At 43.3% G+C, this 20,069-nt stretch overlaps 1 protein-coding gene across 1 annotated transcript in view; it reads left to right on the top strand.

Moving 5' to 3' along the window:
• MAST2 (microtubule associated serine/threonine kinase 2) overlaps positions 1-20,069 on the top strand; it is a 360,153-nt gene that overhangs the window by 292,706 nt on the left and 47,378 nt on the right. The window contains 2 exon segments of the mRNA XM_029618685.1: positions 1,976-2,098; positions 14,050-14,159. Of these exon segments, the coding sequence (XP_029474545.1) occupies positions 1,976-2,098; positions 14,050-14,159 (233 nt within the window).

Here is a 20,069-nt window from a genome sequence, read left to right as displayed (position 1 = left end):
ACCGAATTTGCTTCATCAGAGACCCGTCTGTTTCGACCAGGTCGAGTGCTTCTGTCTAGCGGCGTGGCTGAAGTCCCGGGGGTACTCGGATGCTGTGGTGACTACGCTGTTGCGTTCCCATAAAGTCTCTACTTCTCTATCTTATGTAAGGGTCTGGAAGGTCTTTGAGGTCTGGTGTCTCGACAGAGCTATTGTTAATAGTCGAGCGACTGTTCCGGAAATTTAGAACTTTCTTCAGGCTGGTTTAGCAAAGGGATTGTCGTGTAGTTCCTTGCGTGTACAAGTGGTGGTGCTCATTTCCTTACGAGGTAAAATCCAGGGAGCGTCCTTGGCGAATCACCCTGATGTCTCTCGCTTCCTTTGGGGGGCAAAGCATATGCGTCCTCCAGTGCGACGGCCCTGTCCCTCTTGGAATTTGAATCTGGTTCTTAAGGCGTTGTGTAGGGCCTCCTTTGAACCATTGCGTAGGGCAACCTTGAAGGGACCTTACTTTGAAGGTAGTGTTCTTGGTGGCTATTGTATCAGCGCGCGGGCTGTCTGAGCTTCAGGCTCTGTCTTGTAGAGAGCCCTTTTTGAGAATCTCTTGAGTTTGGGGTTTCTCTGTGTACGGTACCCTCATTCCTACCTAAGGTGGTGTCTTCCTTCCATTTAAATCAGTCGGTCAAGCTGCCATCCTTTTCGAATCTGGATAGGTCGGACCCCTTCTCTAAGGATCTCTGGAAGCTCGATGTTTGTAGAACATTACTGCGCTACCAGGAGGTAACCAATGCATTTCGAGTATTGGATCACCTTTTTGTGCTATGGCGTGGACCTCGAAGGGGCAATATGGCTTCCAAGACTACCATCGCTTGGTGGCTAAAGGAAACCATCAATTCTGCATATTTGTTGTACGGTAGATCCTTGCTCGAAGGTCTGCGGGCTCATTCTACTCGTTCTCAGGCCGCATCCTGGGCGGAATGTCATCAGACTTCCCCAGAGGAGATTTGCAGGGCGGCTACGTGGAAGTCCTTACATACTTTCGCCAGACATTATTGGTTGGATGTTCAGACTCCAGGTTCCGGAGGATTTGGAGAAGGAGTGCTTAAAGCGGGCCTCTCTGGATCCCATCCCAATTAAGGTAAGCTCTGGTACATCCCAGGAGTCTGGATTGATCCGGGTACGTACAGAGAAAGGAAAATTGGTTCTTACCTGATAATTTTCGTTCCTTTAGTATCACGGATCAGTCCAGAGTCCCACCCATTTTTCCTTGGAAGGGAATGGAGAGTCCGCTCTCTTTACTGATATTTCTCAACAGATTAATTCGACATTGTTATTTTTGCATGGCACGGATTCTGTATCCATTTGGGGGTTGTTGTGCCAGTTTGCGGTTGTTAGTTTACTGTATATAGTTAGTTTGGGTTTTTTATGATCCATTCTGCTTTGACATTGCATAATACTGCCAGACTGTAGGTGGCACCATCTTATATAAGGCGGAGTTTTGTTTGGTAAACTTCTTTCTCCATCTGCTAGAGGGGGGGCCAAACCCAGGAGTCTGGACTGATCCGTGGTACTACAGGAACGAAAATTATCAGGTAAGAACCAGTTTTCCTTTCACCAGTCATACAAACCCTTCTTCCTCCCCTTCTGCAGTTGAGCTTATTAGCTTAATAACAAAAGTGAGGTACACTGCAACAATCAGGAGCAAGGAAACTACCACACCTACCCGCAAAGACCTCTAAGAATTTCCTCCTCCACCCCCCCCCCCAAAAAAAAACAAAACCTGAAAATGTTTTGATGATGGCATGATGGTGATGGCACCTTTAAGTGTAATTGGTAAATTGTCTTCTAAGGTCACTTGTTAAAGGTAAACAACTCTCTGTCTTTCTGCTAAAATAATTAATTGCATCAGGATCTTTCTCACTACTTCCCTTACTAGATTATATGAATGTATTAATTCTATATTTTGTAACATGGGCTCATGATGTGATCATTTCAGGTAGCGCCTTCGAAGTAAAACAGCACCAGTTCTTTAAGGATTTAGACTGGAATGGACTGCTCCGTCAGAAAGCAGAATTTATTCCACAGCTGGAATCAGAGGATGACACCAGCTATTTTGACAGTAAGAAAAATTCTTCAGCTGTTTGACCAAGAGGACAAGTCAGTATTTACAGCAGCCTATGTTTTATCCTGTATGCTCAATCACGTTATACATTTTAATCCGTCAACTAGAAGAAATACCTATTCTTCACTCAGGTTAGAGGATCCTCTAGAGTCACCATTATAATTAAATTTTAATTAATTTCTTATAGATCACAAATCCATTAAGTAAATCAATTTTCAATGCAGTTTTTACTTATAAGCAAGAATGTAACATTTTTATTTAACTGATGAAAGCCTCTTGTTCTAAAACATTGGAGACTGCAAGAGAAGGCCTGTCTTCCCTGCCATCCTTTTAAGATCCAGTGTAAATTTTCCCTTCTAGCTTTAAAATTTTTGCATAGCACTGGTCCAGCATATACCTCTAATAACATTTCTTGCTCTTTCTCTTTCTGCGTCCTCATTTGTTCCATCTTCTAACTTTGCCAGTGTTAATTAGAAAGCAATGACTTCCTCTGTCTCAAAAATCTAGAATAGCTTGTGTCACTCACTTGACTTCATTGATTCACACTCTGATTTTGAATTTTATCTGAAAACTCTCCTTTACTTTTGATTTATCTTCTGATTTCTATAGTAAATTTTCATTACCCCTACAAATATATTTGTATTGTGGTATTCATCTTCTGCAGTAAGAAGAAGCCTTAATAGAAGTACACACATGAGACGTGATCTTTTGCATGTGTCGTTAAAGGTACACTTGGAGATCTGTTGAGAAAAATCTTCTGAGTATGCATGGGAAGGAACCCATTCAATTTTAGATTTGTCCAGCATTTCAGGAGTATCTTTTCACTGGATCTTAACTATTTTTTCTTGACATTTTATGCTGTTAAATTTTCTCACTGATTTGTCTCCATTTATTACAATTTTTCTTAAGTTTCATGTTTAAGATTTTATACTCATTTTGAAGTTTCTTTAGTTTTTTGTCATTGCTGCATCAACCAGACAGCTCTCTCTGGAATCTCAATAAGTGAATGAGACAATGGTGTAAGGACAAGGACTTTAGATTTATTAGGACCTGGGCAACATTTTGGGGACGGGGAAGCCTTTTCTAAAAGGGATAGGTTCCACATTAACCTGGGTGGAACTTGGCTGCTGACACTAACATTAAAAGTAGATAGAGCAGCTTTTAAACTAAAACATGGGGGAAAGCCAACAGTTGCTTAGCAGTGCCTGGTTTGGAGGGAGATAACTTCAAAGGACACTGGCAAATCAAGTAAACTAGAATGTCCCAATAGAAAGGCGGCTGTAAAAGCTGAAAAATTCCAGATATATTTAAATACAGAGCCTGCAGATAAAAACGACTCCAAACTGCTTTATTATCTGATAATAAGCAGGTTGTTGGTACATATAAAAGTAGAAATACAAGTAAAACTACTTTAATATGTCTGTATGTGAATGTCAGAAATCTGAAAAATAAGAAGGGAGAGTTAGAATATAGGGTGCTAAATTAAAATATAGATTAAGCATCTTAGAGACCTGGTAGAAGGAGAATATCCAATGGGACATTCCCTGTACGTACCAGGATCAGTCCAGACTGCTGGGTTATGCCTCCACATACTTTGAAAGTCTGTATACAAATGCTAGAAGTCTAAAAATTAAGATAGGAGAGTTAAGAGTGTATAGCACTGGATGAAGAGGTTGATATAATTTGCATCTCAGAAACTTGGTGGAAGAAGGAAATCTATTGGGATGCTGTGATACCAGGGCATGAATTATATCAAAATGATAGGATGGATCAAATTGGTGGAGAGGTGGCACTATATATTAAAGAGGACATTGAGTCAAACAGGATAAAAGTTTTGCAGGAAACAAATTACAATGTTGAATCATTATGATAGAAATTCCAGGTGAAAAGGGGAATAAAATAGCAGTGAGGGTGTAATACTATCCACCTGGCCAGAAGGAACAAACAGTCAATGAAATGCTAAATGAAATTAGGGAAGCTAACAAAATCAGCAGCACAGTAATAATGGGTGATTTCAATTATCCCTGTATTGACTTGGTGAATGTCACATCAAGACATTCTAGAGAGGAAACGTTCCTTGATAAAATAAATGACTGGTTCGTGGAGCAGCTGGTCCAAGAACTAACATGAGGGGAAACTATTTTAGATCTAGTTCTAAGTGGAACACGGGATTTGGTTCAAGAGGTAACAATGTTGGAGCCACTTGGCAATAGTGATCATAACATGATCAAATTTTACTTAATTACTGAAGGGAGAACACTAAAGACATCTACTGTGACAGCATTTAACTTTCAGAAGGGTGACTATAATAAAATGAGGAAAATGTTTAGGAAAAAACCATAAAGGAGCAGCTGCAAAAGTTAAGAGTTTATCCCAGGACAAGCAGGATGCTAGTCCTCACATATGGGTGACATCACAGGATGGAGCCCTATTGCGGAAAACTTTCTGTCAAAGTTTCTAGAAACTTTTGACTGGCACTCTGAGCCCACTGAGCACGCCCAGCATGTCATGATATTCTCTGCCACAGGGGTCTCCCTTCAGTCTTTGTTTTTCCGCGCTGCTGTTAGCATCGCGGAGCAGGAGCCTGTGTGAGTTTTCTTACATACTGTCTGACTAAAATCAGATTTAAAAACATTTATTTCTCTCCCATATCGGGGTCTCTCATGTTACCCACCGGCCGGTGAGTAAATTTAGTCTCTTTTTACTCTCTTGAGTAAAAATAATTTTTCTCTCATTTTCATCGACGGCTGTCAGCGAAAATATGGCCAAGGGATTTAAAAAATGTCCCAATTGTAATAGGACTATGTCCATTACAGATCTACACCTAGAGTGTGTCCTTTGCTTAGGTCAAACACACGACATGACAGCCTGTCCCAAGTGTGCTGAAATGACCGCGAAGGGTCGAAAGGCCCGCCAAGAAAGATGGAACATTTATTCATCTACAACTTTTGCCTTCCCCGTCGACATTTACTCAATTGTCTCCGGCCGGAGTCTCAAAATGTTTAATCCTTAAAAAGCGTCGTCCAGAAGGCTCGGGGGATCATTCATCGCCAACCCCATCCATGGCATCGATGAGGTCAGCGGCAGAACATCGACCAAAGCATCGGCACAGACACCCATCGATCCCGGAGGCGCTTCTCTCCCCAGAGAAGTCAACCGCAAAACGGCCTCGACTTCAAGAAACACCGAGGCCTTCGACGCCGAGGCCTTCACCTCCTCTCTATGCACCGATCATCGAACCTTCACAGGGCCATGTGGAAGGACCAACAACACTTCCACCGTGTGTAGCTGCTCTGCCTGCACCAGCTATCACGGAGGAATTGACAGATTTTATCCGTCAAGCGGTGCTCCAAGCATTGAAGGACCAGCACCATCGATGCCCTCGCCGACGTCGATGCCGGTGCCCGCACCGATGCCGGTACCGACACCGAAGCGGCCGTCGATGCTGATGCCTCTACCATCGCCAATGCCCGGCCCAATACCGGAACCAATTCTGTCGATGCCGACGCCAGTACCTGGGGCCCCAGGACAGCCAGAATTAGCGTTGTTTCAGCTTCTGATGAACAGATTTGACGCAATCATCTGTGCTCTACCATCGATTCCAGCCAAGCCACAGGAAGACTTCCCTGGATGGATACCACTGGATGATCCACAGCCAGGTCCTTCAGGGCTTTCTCGACCACCAAGGTCTTTTCCCACGTCTCCACATCAAGAAGACCCTTAGGATTCATGGGAAGACAGACATACGGATTCTTCTTCTGAAGGGTTTATTTTATTTATTTATTTAGCATTTTTCTATACCGACTTTCCAATAACAAAATTATTGATCAATTCGGTTTACATTTTAAACAATAACAACAATGACAAGTAAATGTCTTACAATGAACAGGTCGAATTAACTTGGATTAAGATATATGGGGGTAATAACATAATTAACATGAGCGGTGCCTAATATAGGCTAGAGGCTGGGTTTTAATGATAGACTGTCAAAGATAATAGTCTGCCAAAGATAATAGACTGCCAAAGATCATGTGATTTCTAGAGAAGATCTATATAGTTCTCTAGCGTGTTACCACTGAGGGGATATTGGCAGGGATATTTCGCAGGTTGATGTTATGGGAAAGCTTGGTTGAATAACCAAGTCTTGAGTCTTTTTTTAAATGTAGTGGAGCATTGCAGTGATCTGAGCTCTGATGGGAGAGAGTTCCAGAGTTTAGGCCCAGCTGTGGAGAAAGCTCTTTTACTTGATGCTGACTTCATCGGTGGAATTTGAAGGTTGTTTTTGTAGGCTTGTCTCACTGGTCTGGAAGATGTGTGGAGTTGGAGAGGGAATGTGAGCTTGAGTGGTGCCAGGTTGTGTATTGCCTTGTGGGTTAGTGAGAGCACTTTGAATAGTATTCTGAATTTGACGGGAAGCCAGTGTAGGCTTTTTAAGATGGGTGAGATGTGGTCTCTTTTGTTGGACTTGGTTAAGGTCCTCGCTGCAGCGTTCTGCAGCATCTGTAGCGGTTTTATGGCGTTGGCAGGGAGACCCAGTAGAAGTGAGTTGCAGTAATCTATTTTCGTGAGAATGATTGCTTGTAGCACTAATCGGAAGTCTTTGAAATGTAGGAGTGGTCTCAGTCTTTTTAAGACTTGTAATTTGAAGAATCCATCCTTTACGATGTTATTTATGAGTGATCTATAATTCATTTGGTTATCAAGTATAACTCCTAGATTTCTGACTTGTGGGGTTATTGTTAGTTGAGTTGACATGATGGTACTTGGAAGTGTGTAGGTTCCGTTTTGGGAAATGAGGAGGTATTCTGTTTTGTTTTGATTAAGGATCAAGTTGAGGTTAGTGAGTAAGTTGTTGATGGCTTGTTGGCAAGAGTTCCAGAAGTCCAGAGTTTTTTGGAGAGATTCAGATATTGGAATCAGTATGTGAACATCGTCTGCATATAAGTAGTGGACGAGATTCAGGTTGATGAGGAGCTGGCAGAGTGGCAGAAGGTAAATATTAAATAAGGTTGGAGAGAGTGATGATCCTTGTGGGACTCCTAAGTTGCAGGTGACTGGTTGAGATTCTTCCTTGTTGATCTTGACCTTATACTGTCTGTTCTGTAGGAACGATTTGAACCAGTTGAGGGCCTTATCTCTGATGCCAATTTCTGCCAGGCGATCTATTAATGTGTTGTGATTGACCGTGTCAAAAGCTGCTGTTAGATCTAGGAGGATGAGAAGACACGGTTGTCTGTTTTCAAGTTTAAGTAATATAGAGTCCGTTAATGAGATTAGGAGGGTTTCGGTGCTTCGAGATTGGCGGAAACTGAACTGCGATGGGGAAAGAATTTTGTGGTCGTTTAGGTATTCTGTTAGTTGTTTGTTTGCAACTCGTTCCAAGATTTTTGCGATGAATGGTAGATTAGCTATTGGGCGAAAATTGGCTGGGTTTCAGGAGAAAGATTAGGTTTTTTTTATGAGTGGTTTTATGATTGCCATTTTTAGTGGGTCAGGTACAATCCCGTGAGAGAAGGAGCAATTTATGATTTGTGCGATGGGCTTGGATATGATTTTAGCACAAGAGATGAGGAGATTGGTGGGTATGGTATCCTGAGGGTGAGAAGAAGGTTTGAGCTTTTTTAGGATATTTTCGATCTCTAAGGATGAGGTCGGTTCGAACTCCTTAAGGCTAGCCTTTTGTGATGAGGTTTATGTCTGATCCTTCTCCTCCGGAAGTCAGGAAGAAATCCCCACCGGAAGATTTATTCTTTACAAATTTTGTTAAGGATATGGCAGACACCATACCATTTACTTTGGTATCAGAAGAGGACACGAGACAACAAACATTGGAAGTCCTACAGTTCGTGGACCCTCAAAAGAAGTCTTGGCCATCCCTGTCCACGAAGTTTTGCTAGACTTACAGCACAGACTTTGGGGAGCATCCATGCTCAGTACCAACTTAAATAAGAGAGTGGACACCACTTATTTGGTACAATCTGTCCCCGGATACCAAAAATCGCAACTGCCACATCAATCAGTTGTTGTGGAGTCAGCACAAAAGAAATCTAAGCAAATAAGACCACATTCCTCCACTCCTCCTGGGAAGGATCACAGATTCCTGGACTCCTTGAGCAGGAAAATCTATCAAGGAGCCATGCTCAGTACAAGGATTGCGTCATATCAGTTATATATGACGCAATACCAGAGGAACCTGTGGAAACAGATGCAAGATCGCTCAAATTCGTTACCACAGCAGTATCAAGAAGCAGCTCAAATCATAATACACAAAGGGCTTGAAGCTGGTAAGCATGAGGTCCAAGCCGCTTTCGACAATTTTGAAACTGTGTCCAGAGTAGTGGCCTCAGGAATAAGTGCACGTCGCTGGGCATGGTTGAAGGCCTCGGACCTCACGCCTGAGGTCCAAGAAAAACTGGTTGATTTGCCATGCGTAGGGGACAACCTTTTTGGATCAAAGTTGCAGGACGCTGTGGCCCAGTTGAAAGAACATACAGAAACCTTGCGTCAACTGTCGTCAGTTCCTCAGGATTCTGCTGCATCTTCATCTTGCCGCCCTCCTAGGAAGGAATCTCGAAGGCCTTTCTACAGGCAGAGGCGTTATTACCCTCCAGCATCAAGGGGCAGATCTTCTCGACCGCAGCAAAGATCTCAGCCCAGGCAACCTAGAGCTGTTAGGCCTCAATCTCCACCGCAGACGGGACCGGCTGCAGGCTTTTGAGGCCATCACCAGAGACCAAAGCCACCTCCACAATCCACAACTGGATCTGCCAGTAGGAGACCGAGTTTCCTCCTTTTACAACCATTGGTTACAAATAACAGACCAATGGTTACTCTCAATAATATCTCGAGGTTACCAACTCAATTTCCTCTCAATTCCAAGAGACTCTCCTCCAAGACCTCTTTCACTGAGTGAAAATCACATAATTCATCTACAAGCAGAATTATCCCCCCTTCTGAGAGCCAGAGCCGTAGAGCTGGTGCCCCGGACTCAGCATGGCAGATGATTCTACTCCCGTTATTTCCTCATTCCAAAGAAAACCGGAGGCCTACGTCCCATTCTAGACCTCAGAAATCTCAACAAATTTCTGAAGAAAGAAAAATTCAGGATGGTTTCTCTAGGCACCATGCTTCCACTTCTGCAAACAGGAGATTGGTTTGTTCTCTGGATCTACAAGACGCTTATGCTCACATTTCAATATTCCCTCCTCATCGCAATATCTGCGCTTCATGGTGGGTCATCAGCATTTCCAGTACAGAGTACTACCATTCGGACTTGCATCAGCTCCCAGAGTATTCACAAAATGCCTAGCAATGATAGCAGCACATTTACACAAGGACAGTGTACACGTCTTCCCTTACCTAGACGACTGGCTCATCAGAAGTCAATCTCAACAAGGAGCTCTGGCTTCTCTCAGTCGAACAATTACTCTTCTTCACTCCATGGGCTTTCTCATCAATTATCAAAAGTCCCATCTCATTCCATCTCACCTGCTTCAATTCATTGAAGCAGAATTGAACACCATACTTTCGAAAGCCTTTCTACCCGACGATCGGGCAGAGACACTTTCCCTATTGGCAAACTCGCTACACTCAAAGAAACAAGCAAGAGCTCATCAGTTTCTGACCTTACTAGGCTACATGGCCTCCACAGTTTGTCACTCCTATGGCAAGACTGGCCATGAGAATAACCCAATGGACATTAAGATCACAATGGATCCAAGCCATTCAACCACTGTCCTTTCCAATTCAAGTAACCCACCAGCTACATTCATCTCTACTTTGGTGGGCGAACAAGGACAACTTGCGCAAGGGCCTGCCCTTCCAATAACCAGTCCCACAGATAACTCTAACTACAGATGCATCCACCTTAGGTTGGGGAACTCACATAGACAATCTCCAGACCCAAGGTACTTGGACAAAACCCGAAGCGACATTTCAAATCGATTTCCTGGAACTTCGAGCTATAAGTTATGCTCTACATGCGTTCAAGGACTGCCTTTCACATAAGACTGTTCTCATTCAAACGGACAATACAGTAGCCATGTGGTACCTGAACAAACAGGGAGGTACGGGCTCGTATCTCCTTTGTCAAGAAGCCGCATAGATTTGGGACTGGGCCCTGACACATTCCATGTTTCTCTGGGCCACTTATCTAGCGGGCATCCACAACATAGTGGCAGATCGCCTCAGTCTTCAGTTCCAACCACATGAGTGGTCCCTGGATCCCTTAGTAGTGACCAGGATATTTCAACGTTGGGGGGCAACCAACAATAGACCACTTTGCATCACGCCTGAATCACAGAGTGGACAAGTTCTGCGCTCTGCACAGACAGAAACACCAGCCAGCCAAGGACGCCTTTGCTCGGCCTTGGAACTCAGGCCTTCTATACACGTATCCTCCAATACTGCTCATAACCAAAACTCTAGTGAAGCTACAACAGGACAAGGGGTCCATGATACTCATAGCCCTGTATTGGCCTCGACAAGTATGGTTTCCCATATTTCTAGACCTCTCGATCAGAGAACCAATTAGCCTGGGTATAGCTCCCACTCTCATAACTCAGGATCAGGGTCGGTTGCGCCATCCCAACCTTCAATCCCTATCCCTGACAGCATGGATGTTGAAAGCTTGATCTTACAACCACTCAGTCTTTCATCCAATGTCTCTCAAGTGCTTATAGCTTCACGTAAACCTTCAACACGGAAGAACTATTCTTCGAAATGGAAAAGGTTTGCTTTGTGGTGCACACAAAAGAACATTGACCCTTTCTCCTGCCCCACAACTTCTCTACTAGACTACTTATGCCATCTTTCAGATTCTGGTCTCCAGACTTCATCTGTCAGAGTACACCTAAGTGCAATCTCAGCTTACCATAACAAGATGGGAGATGCACCAATATCCATACATCCTCTTGTCAGCAGATTTATGAGAGGTTTAATTCACCTTAAACCACCAAATTCAGCCACCTGTCACAGAATGGGACCTTAATCTGGTGTTAACAAGGCTCATGCGTTCTCCTTTTGAACCCATGACTTCCTGTGATCTTAAATTTCTCACATGGAAGACTATCTTCCTTATAGCCATTACATCAGCTAGAAGGGTTAGTGAGTTACAAGCACTTGTCACCCTATACAAAATTCCTACATGACAGAGTGGTTCTCCAAACACATCCAAAATTCCTCCCCAAGGTAGTTAAAGAATTCCACTTGAACCAATCCATAGTTTTACCCACATTCTTTCCAAGACCCCATTCTCACCAAGGAGAACGGGCCTTACATACCTTGGACTGTAAGCATGTGCTAGAATTTTACTTAGACCGCACTGCAGTCCACAGGAAATCCACTCAGCTTTTTGTATCTTTTGATCCAAACAAACCGGGTAAAGCAGTGGGTAAACATGCTCTCTCCAATTGGCTAGCAGATTGCATACAGTTCTGCTATGAAAAAGCAGGCCTTCCTCTCCAAGGACGAGTAAAGGCGCTTTCAGTAAGAGCAATGTCAACCTCAGTAGCACACTATCGTTCAGTGCCAATTCTTGACATATGTAAAGCAGCAACATGGCGTTCTCTTCACACTTTTGCAGCTCATTACTGTTTGGACAAAGAAGGACGACAAGATTCAGCCTACGGACAATCTGTCTTGAAGAACTTATTTCCAATATAATCCCAACTCCTTCTACATCCAACTTGCTGTGATCTTCGGCTGCCTCATTTTCACCAACAGTACTTCAGTGTTGCTTCACCACGCCCCCCCTGACGTCACTGGGAACCCCGGCGACGGTCGAAGAGCGCCTCACCATCAGGCGCCGTGCGCCATGCGTCACGCGCTGAAGGGGCGCAACAAAGGGGCTCTCCCCTTTGTGCACCCCTTCGTGCAACCCTTGTGCTTCTAAAAAAAAAAAAAAAAAAATCTTTTATATTTTTCTGTAATTTAACCTTTATTCCAATTCTTTGCCTTTTCTTTTCACTTGTTAACAATTTTAATTAGAAATGTTCATTGTATTAGACTATGGAAATTTATTTCCTGCTATTCTGTTTAATGTAAACCGGTATGATTTACATCGGATGTAAGAATGTCGGTATATAAAAATTAAAAATAAATAAAATAAATAAAAATGACTCAGCCTCTGGCTTGCTAATCAACCCTATGTGAGGACTAGCATCCTGCTTGTCCTGGGATAAAGCAAAATTGCTTACCTTGTAATAGGTGTTATCCCAGGACAGCAGGATGTAGTCCTCACGAAACCTTCCCGCCACCCCGCGGAGTTGGGTCCGATATGTTTTATTATTTTATTTTTGCTAAAGCTTATTGCTACATACGAGACTGAAGGGAGACCCCTGTGGCAGAGAATATCATGGCATGCTGGGCATGCTCAGAGTGCCAGTCAAAAGTTTCTAGAAACTTTGACAGAAAGTTTTCCGCAATAGGGCTCCATCCTCTGATATCACCTATATGTGAGGACTAGCATCCTGCTTGTCCTGGGATAAAGCAAAATTGCTTACCTTGTAATAGGTGTTATCCCAGGACAGCAGGATGTAGTCCTCACAAAACCCAACCGCCACCCCGCGGAGTTGGGTCCGATATATTTTATTTTATTTTTGCTAAAGCTTATTGCTACATACGAGACTGAAGGGAGACCTCTGTGGCAGAGAATATCATGGCATGCTGGGCATGCTCAGAGTGCCAGTCAAAAGTTTCTAGAAACTTTGAAAGAAAGTTTTCCGCAATAGGGCTCCATCCTCTGATATCACCCATATGTGAGGACTACATCCTGCTGTCCTGGGATAACACTTATTACAAGGGGCTATGTCGAGGCCAATACGGGGCTATGCTTTTTCCTAGTTTCTTCAGATGGATCCTTCCAATTTTTGAAAAGTGTTTTGGCTAAAATAGCCTCTTTCATTTTGCCTTTTAACCATGCCAGCAGTCATTTGGCCTTCCTTTCACCTTTTTAATGCATGGAAATAATCTGGACTGGGCTTCTAAGATGGAATTTTTAAACAATGTACAATGCCTGTTGTACTCTCTTAACCTTTGTAGCCGTACCTTTCAGTTTTTTTCTATTTTCCTCATTTTATCACAGTTTCCCTTTTGAAAATGTAATGCTAGAGCTGTAGATGTACCTATTGTCCCCTTCCAGTCATTAAGTAAAATTAATTGTGCTATAAACATTGTTGCCAAATGGCCCTACCATCATTACTTCTGTACCAATTCCTGCATTCCACTAAGAATTAGATCTAAAATGGATCCCCCTCTCATCTCTTCTAGAACCAATTGCTCCATTCAGAAACTTGACCTCTTTAGCATGTCCTGATGTTAAATTTACCCAGTCAGTATTGCAGCAGTTGAAATCTCCTATTATTACCATACTGCAATTTGTTAGCTTTCCGAATTTCTTTTAGCATTTCATTGTCCGTCTGATCATTTCAGCAAGGTGGATGATAGTATAACACCCCATTGCTATACTCTTTCCCATCACACATGGGATTTCTGCCTATAAAGATTCTACTGTGCAAGGTATGATGATCTGAAAAATCATTTAGAATGCTGACTTTGGTGCTATATAGATATATATCTATATCTATATATCTCCAACTATACACACACACACACATATATATATATATATATATCTATGGATATATGGTTGGAAAACCATATCAATCCAACCCCTTATTCCTGATGCGAAGAAATGTAGTTTAACACAGCCATTTAGTAAATGTGCCTTGGTTCCCAGGTTCTTCCTTACATCTATAGAATAATTCTGAGGCACTGAAACCTGCTTTGTACAATTTTGGGTGGTGGGGAGCCTTTTTTGTTCCCTATAGCATGGTAGCTGATATTTCCTCTCTTTGAAAAGCAGTCTTATGGAGAAAGCCAGTGAATTCCTGGGATTAAATATGCCGTTTTGTTTTATTTCATTTGTGTCATGTATCTTGGGTTTTTAGCTCGTTCTGAACGGTATCATCATGTTGATTCTGAAGAGGAGGAAGATACAAATGACGATGATCGTGTGGAGATCAGACAGTTCTCCTCGTGTTCACCACGGTTTAGTAAGGTAAAGTTCGTTTCTGTCACTCTTGCCTCACTCATGTCAGACCATTCCAGAAACTGGACTATTTAATAAGATGGATGTCACCCCATCAAGTGAATGTACACATTTTTATTACTTAATGTGTCTTGTACGAGGCAGTTTTGTTCATATATTTTATTTAGTTATTTATTTAACATGATTTGTGTACCGTGTATTCGGTTTTGCCATCATAACGGTTTACAGGACAAAAATATTAGTATAGTAACATTAGGGTTTTAACATAGAATTTCCTAGATCATGTTGGGTAACAATGGGGAAGGTAATAGTGGGTAAGTTTATATAGAAAAAATTCTTAGATGCCTATTGTAGATTTCGTGGTTGTGTTGATCGTTCATGGGTTGATAGGGTGGTGTGTCTGTTTTCATGGAGTATATATATATATATATATTTATTTTATTTATTTTATTTTATTTATTTATTTAAGATTTTTATATACCGACGTTCATCAGGGATATCACATCGGTTTACAGTGTAACTGAAATTGGCGCCTGGGAAGGCGTTTTACATCGAACAGATATAACGAAGTAACATGAAAACAAATGAGGATGCGATTTACATCAAACAGATATAACGAGTTAACATGAGAACAAAAGAGGGGGGGAAATAAGGGCGAGAGATAATCAGAAAAAACGTTATGAACAAAATTTACAGAAATTTACAAATATATATAGAGTATCAATATATACAGAATATTCATAAAAATAGCAATGTCCTAGAAGGACAAGTGTGTAGAGTTGGAAGAGGGAGGGGAGGGGATGGGATGGGGAGGGGGTGGAGGTGGATAAGAGGGAAGGAGGGGTGGGGGGGGTTAAAGGAGTAAGCGAGCTAAGAGATAGGGGCATATATAATTATTTGGTGTACAGTATGAAAATTAGCATTCAAGAAAACATTCAACAAAATCTATCAATGAATTTACTATGACGACAGCGCTTCAATGTTTGCTGCTACAGATCATCATAATACCCACGTGTGCCAAGTGATTATTTACTTATGCACATCTCACCTGGGTCATATTTAATTGTTAGTCCTGATATAAGCCCTTTTTTTAAAACTTTTCTTTTGTAGCAAACGGACAGGTGAACCTCTACCAACAGATGGAGATGGAGCAAAGCTGGCATCACAGTATATATATTCCTGCAACAGTCCAGTCAGCACATCTTAATCAAGTTAGAGAAAGAGTGCTATCCTTGGCGGGCCCGGGAATTTGGAACTCACTTCCAACTCCACAGAGGCTAGAATCAAACTTTAAGAAGTTTAAGCGGGAACTCAAGACCTGGTTCTTCAATAAAGCCTATACAGTATAATGTAATATACTGATGTAAATATTGGGACCAATTTTAGTCTTTTGAAAAGTTGTTGAGTATTTTAAAAAACCTATAGTGGTTAACAGTTTTAGATATGTTTGAGGTATTGAAGAAGTAGACTGGAAGGATGGGAGTTTTTTCTTTTCTAAGAATTTATAGGTTTTACACACTGAAGGAGAACCTGGAGTGATGTAGGACATGATAGGAGCTATGTTTTTAGGAATATTTTAGGACTATTAGATATTTTATGTAGAGAATGACAGTTTTAAGTTTTAAGTTAAATTTTATGTTAATTTTATAATTTATGATGTTTTATTGATTTTATCTGTTGTAAACCATTTCGATAGATTTTTGAGCGACGGTATATAAAAAATATTAAATAAATACAATAAATAACAGTCTGCCAGTTTTCTCTGTCACCAGCAGATGGCGGACATGCATCTCCCTACTGGGGATTGCTTTAAGTTTAGAAGGAGAAAAGGAGAAGGAGATTTAATTAGCCCTTATGGTCCTCCCTCAGTTGAGAATCCCTGAGGTGATTTCCATTGTCCCTCAGATGAGTGTCTTGGTCCAGGTTTTTCAACTCCATGGGCATAGCTGTAAAAAATAAATAAATAAAACAGCTGAAAAGCAAGCAGATGCAGGAAGCTGAGCATGGCGGTGAAGGTCTATGCCCTTCCCCCCCTCTGCAGGACACAGACCTTGTACTCAGCCAGGATGGGCTGAGATCAGATAAAAGGTAATTAAAAAAAAAAAATTATATAGAGAAGGGGAGTTGAGTAGGGATTCCCCCCCCCCCCCCCCCCCCCCCCCGGTCTCCGTATTTGGTGTGCAATTCGACAGTCGTTCCCTTCTGTGGAGTTCAGGGGATGGGAGGACAGCCTGGCAGGTTGAGCAGCCCTTGTAGCTAGGCCCCCCCTCTAAGGCTCGTGTTATTCACTGCGTGGTAGGCCGCAACAGTGTTTTCGAACATTTTCTGTCAAAGCGTGTTAGTGTGCCCAACTCTACAGACCGTTGTGCGTTTGGTTGTGTGCCCAGTTAGGCACCTAGTTAGGCGCATAAGTACGCCTACCAGGGTGAACATTTGTGCACACATGCAGGCATATTGGCAGACTGATGGCACCCATAGTGAAGAAGTCTAAGCGCCTTGCCCTATGTGTTGTTTGTCACACTGGGCATCTCAGTCTGGCATTCCCTCTAATTTGTATCAATGCTGTTTGCATGCTCAGGGGAGAATTACCTCCATCTGATTATACTAAGCCTGGTTCTTCCCAGCCTGGTGCGGGAATGGATAAAGAGCTGCCAGAAGGATTTTCTTGATTTTGGAGCTCCCCTAACTGATTCGTCAGCGGGGGAAGGTAGTTCACTGGGCACAGGACAGTTGCTCCTTAGTTTTGGCATGGGTTCTTCTGCCTTTGCTTGGGTAAAATGTTTTCAAGAACTGTACTCCTTCCTTCAGGCATAGTCCCTGGCCCCGGCCAATCTTAAGTCAGGATCATAAGCAGTGAAATCCCGCACACCTGGTGCTACGGGTAAGCATCAGTACACCTGGAGTCTGTCTTCCCAATAGGAACCCAGATGACAAGGATGATGAGACCGATCCTTACTTCCTTGGAGGATGGGGAAATTCTGCGGGAATGGAGCCATATAGAACTATGTTGAGGTTCTTTCATAGAGATGAGTTATTGGCTGATTTTCCAGACATTGAAGATACTGGGAGTACCTGGGGCTGAATCCATGTTTGAGCCAAAGAAAGATCCCATTTTGATTTCCTTGCGTAAAGCCTTATGCTTCTTTCCTATTATGGAGGCCATTCAAGAATTAATTGATCTTGAATGGAACACTCCAGAAGCTAATTTTAAGGGGGGGACGAGTCTTGGAAGGACTGTACCCCCTGAATCCAGTTGTGAGAGAGCAATTACATTTTCCGAAAATGGATGCGCTTGTATGTGCTGTTGTTAAGCAGACGATTATTCCTGTAGAAGGGGGAGCAGCCTTGAATGATGTGCAGAATAGGAGAATTGAGGCTATCCTTAAGAAGGCCTTTGAAGCAATGGCAATGAATTTGCAGATAGCTTCCTGTTGTTCCCTGATGGCTCACTCTTGTTTACTGCTCTCTCAGGAGTTCGATGAATCTGGTGTAAATTCCAGGGCAGTGATGGATGGAACCAGCAAGCCGCCTTTCTGACAGATGTGGGCTTTGATTTGGTCCGCACTTCAGCCAGAATGGTGGCTTTAGTAGTAGCATCTAAGCATCAGCTATGGCTGAGAAATTGATCAGCCAATATATCCTTGAAGTCTAACCTTTCAAAGTTGCCCTTTAAAGGCTCGCTCTTATTTGGGAGTGAGCTGGAGGACATGGCCAATAAGTGGTGTAAGTCCCTGATTTTCGATTACCAGAGGATAGGAAACAGGTGCCGCGATCCTTCAGCACGAGAGATTGTATTAGGGGGTTCAGACATTTTCGACCCTACAGAAGAGTGGCCTTTCAGAAGACTCGACCTTTGGGTAGATCTCAGTCCTTTCGTCCCAGGCAGGCTCAGGTAGTGGAGCATCTCCGGGATCAGGAGATAGGAGGTTGCCTCTCTCTTTTTTATTGGAGGTGGTTCAAGATCACGACAGACCAGTGGGTTCTGGAGGTGATAAGGGATAGCTATACGCTGTAATTTTGCAGTATTCCTTGGGACGTGTTCATGGAGTCTCCCTGCAACTCTCCGCAGAAGAGACAGGTAGTGGAGTGTATGTTGTCAAGACTCCTCAGCCTGCGGGCTGTGGTTCCACTGCCCACATCTCAAGAAAATACAGGCCAATATTCAATTTATTTCATTGTGCCCAAGAAGGAGAGCTTTTTTCGTTCCATCCTGGATCTCAAAGGAGACAACCGTCATTTGCTTGTGACTTGTTTTCGCATGGAAACCTTGTGCTCAGTGATAATAGCAGTACAGTCTGGGGAGTTCCTGATGTCTCTGAATCTGTCCGAGGCGTACCTACATATTCTTATCTGACTAGAGCATCAACAGTTTCTGCATTTTGAGGTTTTGGGAGGCATCATCAATTTCGAGTGCTGCCTTTTGATTTGGCCACCATGCCAAGAACCTTTTCCAAAGTTATGGTGTGGTGGCAGTGGAGTTAAGAAAAGATAGGATCCTGGTACACCCGTACTTGGACGACTGGCTGATTTGGGCCAACAGTCTGGAAGAGAGCCTCCGGGTCTCGCGCAAGGTGATCTTCTTGTTGCAGGACCTGGGTTGGGTCATGAACCTGGCCAAGAGCAATCTTCAGCCATCACAGTAGCTACAGTATCTCAGTGTTCAGTTCAACACACAACAGGGTAGGGTGTCCTACCAGAGGGCCGTATTCAGAAGCTGATGGCGCAGGTGCGTTTGATGAACACAATACGCTTGACAGTTTGGTCCTATCTTCAGGTGCTTGGATTGATGGTGGCGAACCCTGTATGTGGTGCCATGGGTGAGGGCACATACACGTCCTCTTCAGTGCACTCTGCTGTCTTGTGGAACCCACAGTCTCAAGACTATGTGATTCAACTCCACCTGCCGATGGCAGTCTGCTCTTAGGTATAGTGATGGTTAAAAGCGGATCAACTAAGAAAGGGGGTCTCCCTAAGATCACCGGACTGGCTAGTACTCATGACAGATGCGAGCCTCCAGGATTTTGGAGCTCACTTTCAGGAGCTGACAGCACAAGGTGCTGGAGTGTGGAAGAGTCTCTCTGGAACACCAATCAGCCGGAAGCCCTTGCGGTCCAGTTGGCATGCTTGCGGTTCAGCTACAGATTGTAGGTCGCGTGGTCCAGATAATGTCGGACAGTGCAACTACAGTGGCTTACATCAATCAGCAGGAGGAACCAAGAGCCAGCAAGTGTCGCAGGAAAATAGCCCAACTTATGGAATGAGCGGAAGTGCATCTTTAGAAGATCTCAGCCTCAAACATTGCAGGAAAAGACATTGTAAGGGCGAACTTTCTCAGCAGACAGAGTCTGGATCCAGGTGTTTCAGCTAATAGTCGATTGCTGGGACCTTTGTTTCTGGACCTGCTGGCGACTTCTTGCAATGTGAAGGTTCCTCGATTCTTCAGTCGCAGGAGAGATTCAAAGTCCTTGGGCATTGATGCCCTCATGCAGGATTGGCTGTTTGCTTTTCCCTCATGGCCCATGCTGGACAGGATGATTCGGAGGATCGAGATTCATAGGGGGATGATGCTTCTGGTGGTTCCAGATTGGCCCAGGAGACCGTGGTATGTAGATCTGCGAAGGCTCCTGGTAGACTCTCCTCTCTGGTTTCTGGCGCACAGGGATCTGCTATGGCAGGGGCCTGTTCGTCACGAAAATCCAAATCGATTTACGATATTTCCCTTGAGAGTACTCGGTTGCTGAAGCGTGGATATTCTGCTGCAGTGATTGCCATCTTGCTATGAGCGAGAAAGTTCTCCACTTCCTTAGCCTATTTGTGGGTTTGTCAAGTGTTTGAAGCTTGGTGTGCGGATCAAGGGGGTTCTTCCTCGTTTGGTTCAGATCCCACTCATTTTGGTATTTTTGCAGGATGGCTTGAGTA

Source organism: Rhinatrema bivittatum, chromosome 10 (genome assembly GCF_901001135.1).
Source record: "Rhinatrema bivittatum chromosome 10, aRhiBiv1.1, whole genome shotgun sequence".
Lineage (NCBI taxonomy): Eukaryota > Metazoa > Chordata > Amphibia > Gymnophiona > Rhinatrematidae > Rhinatrema > Rhinatrema bivittatum.
This window is presented reverse-complemented; position numbering and strand designations above follow the sequence as displayed.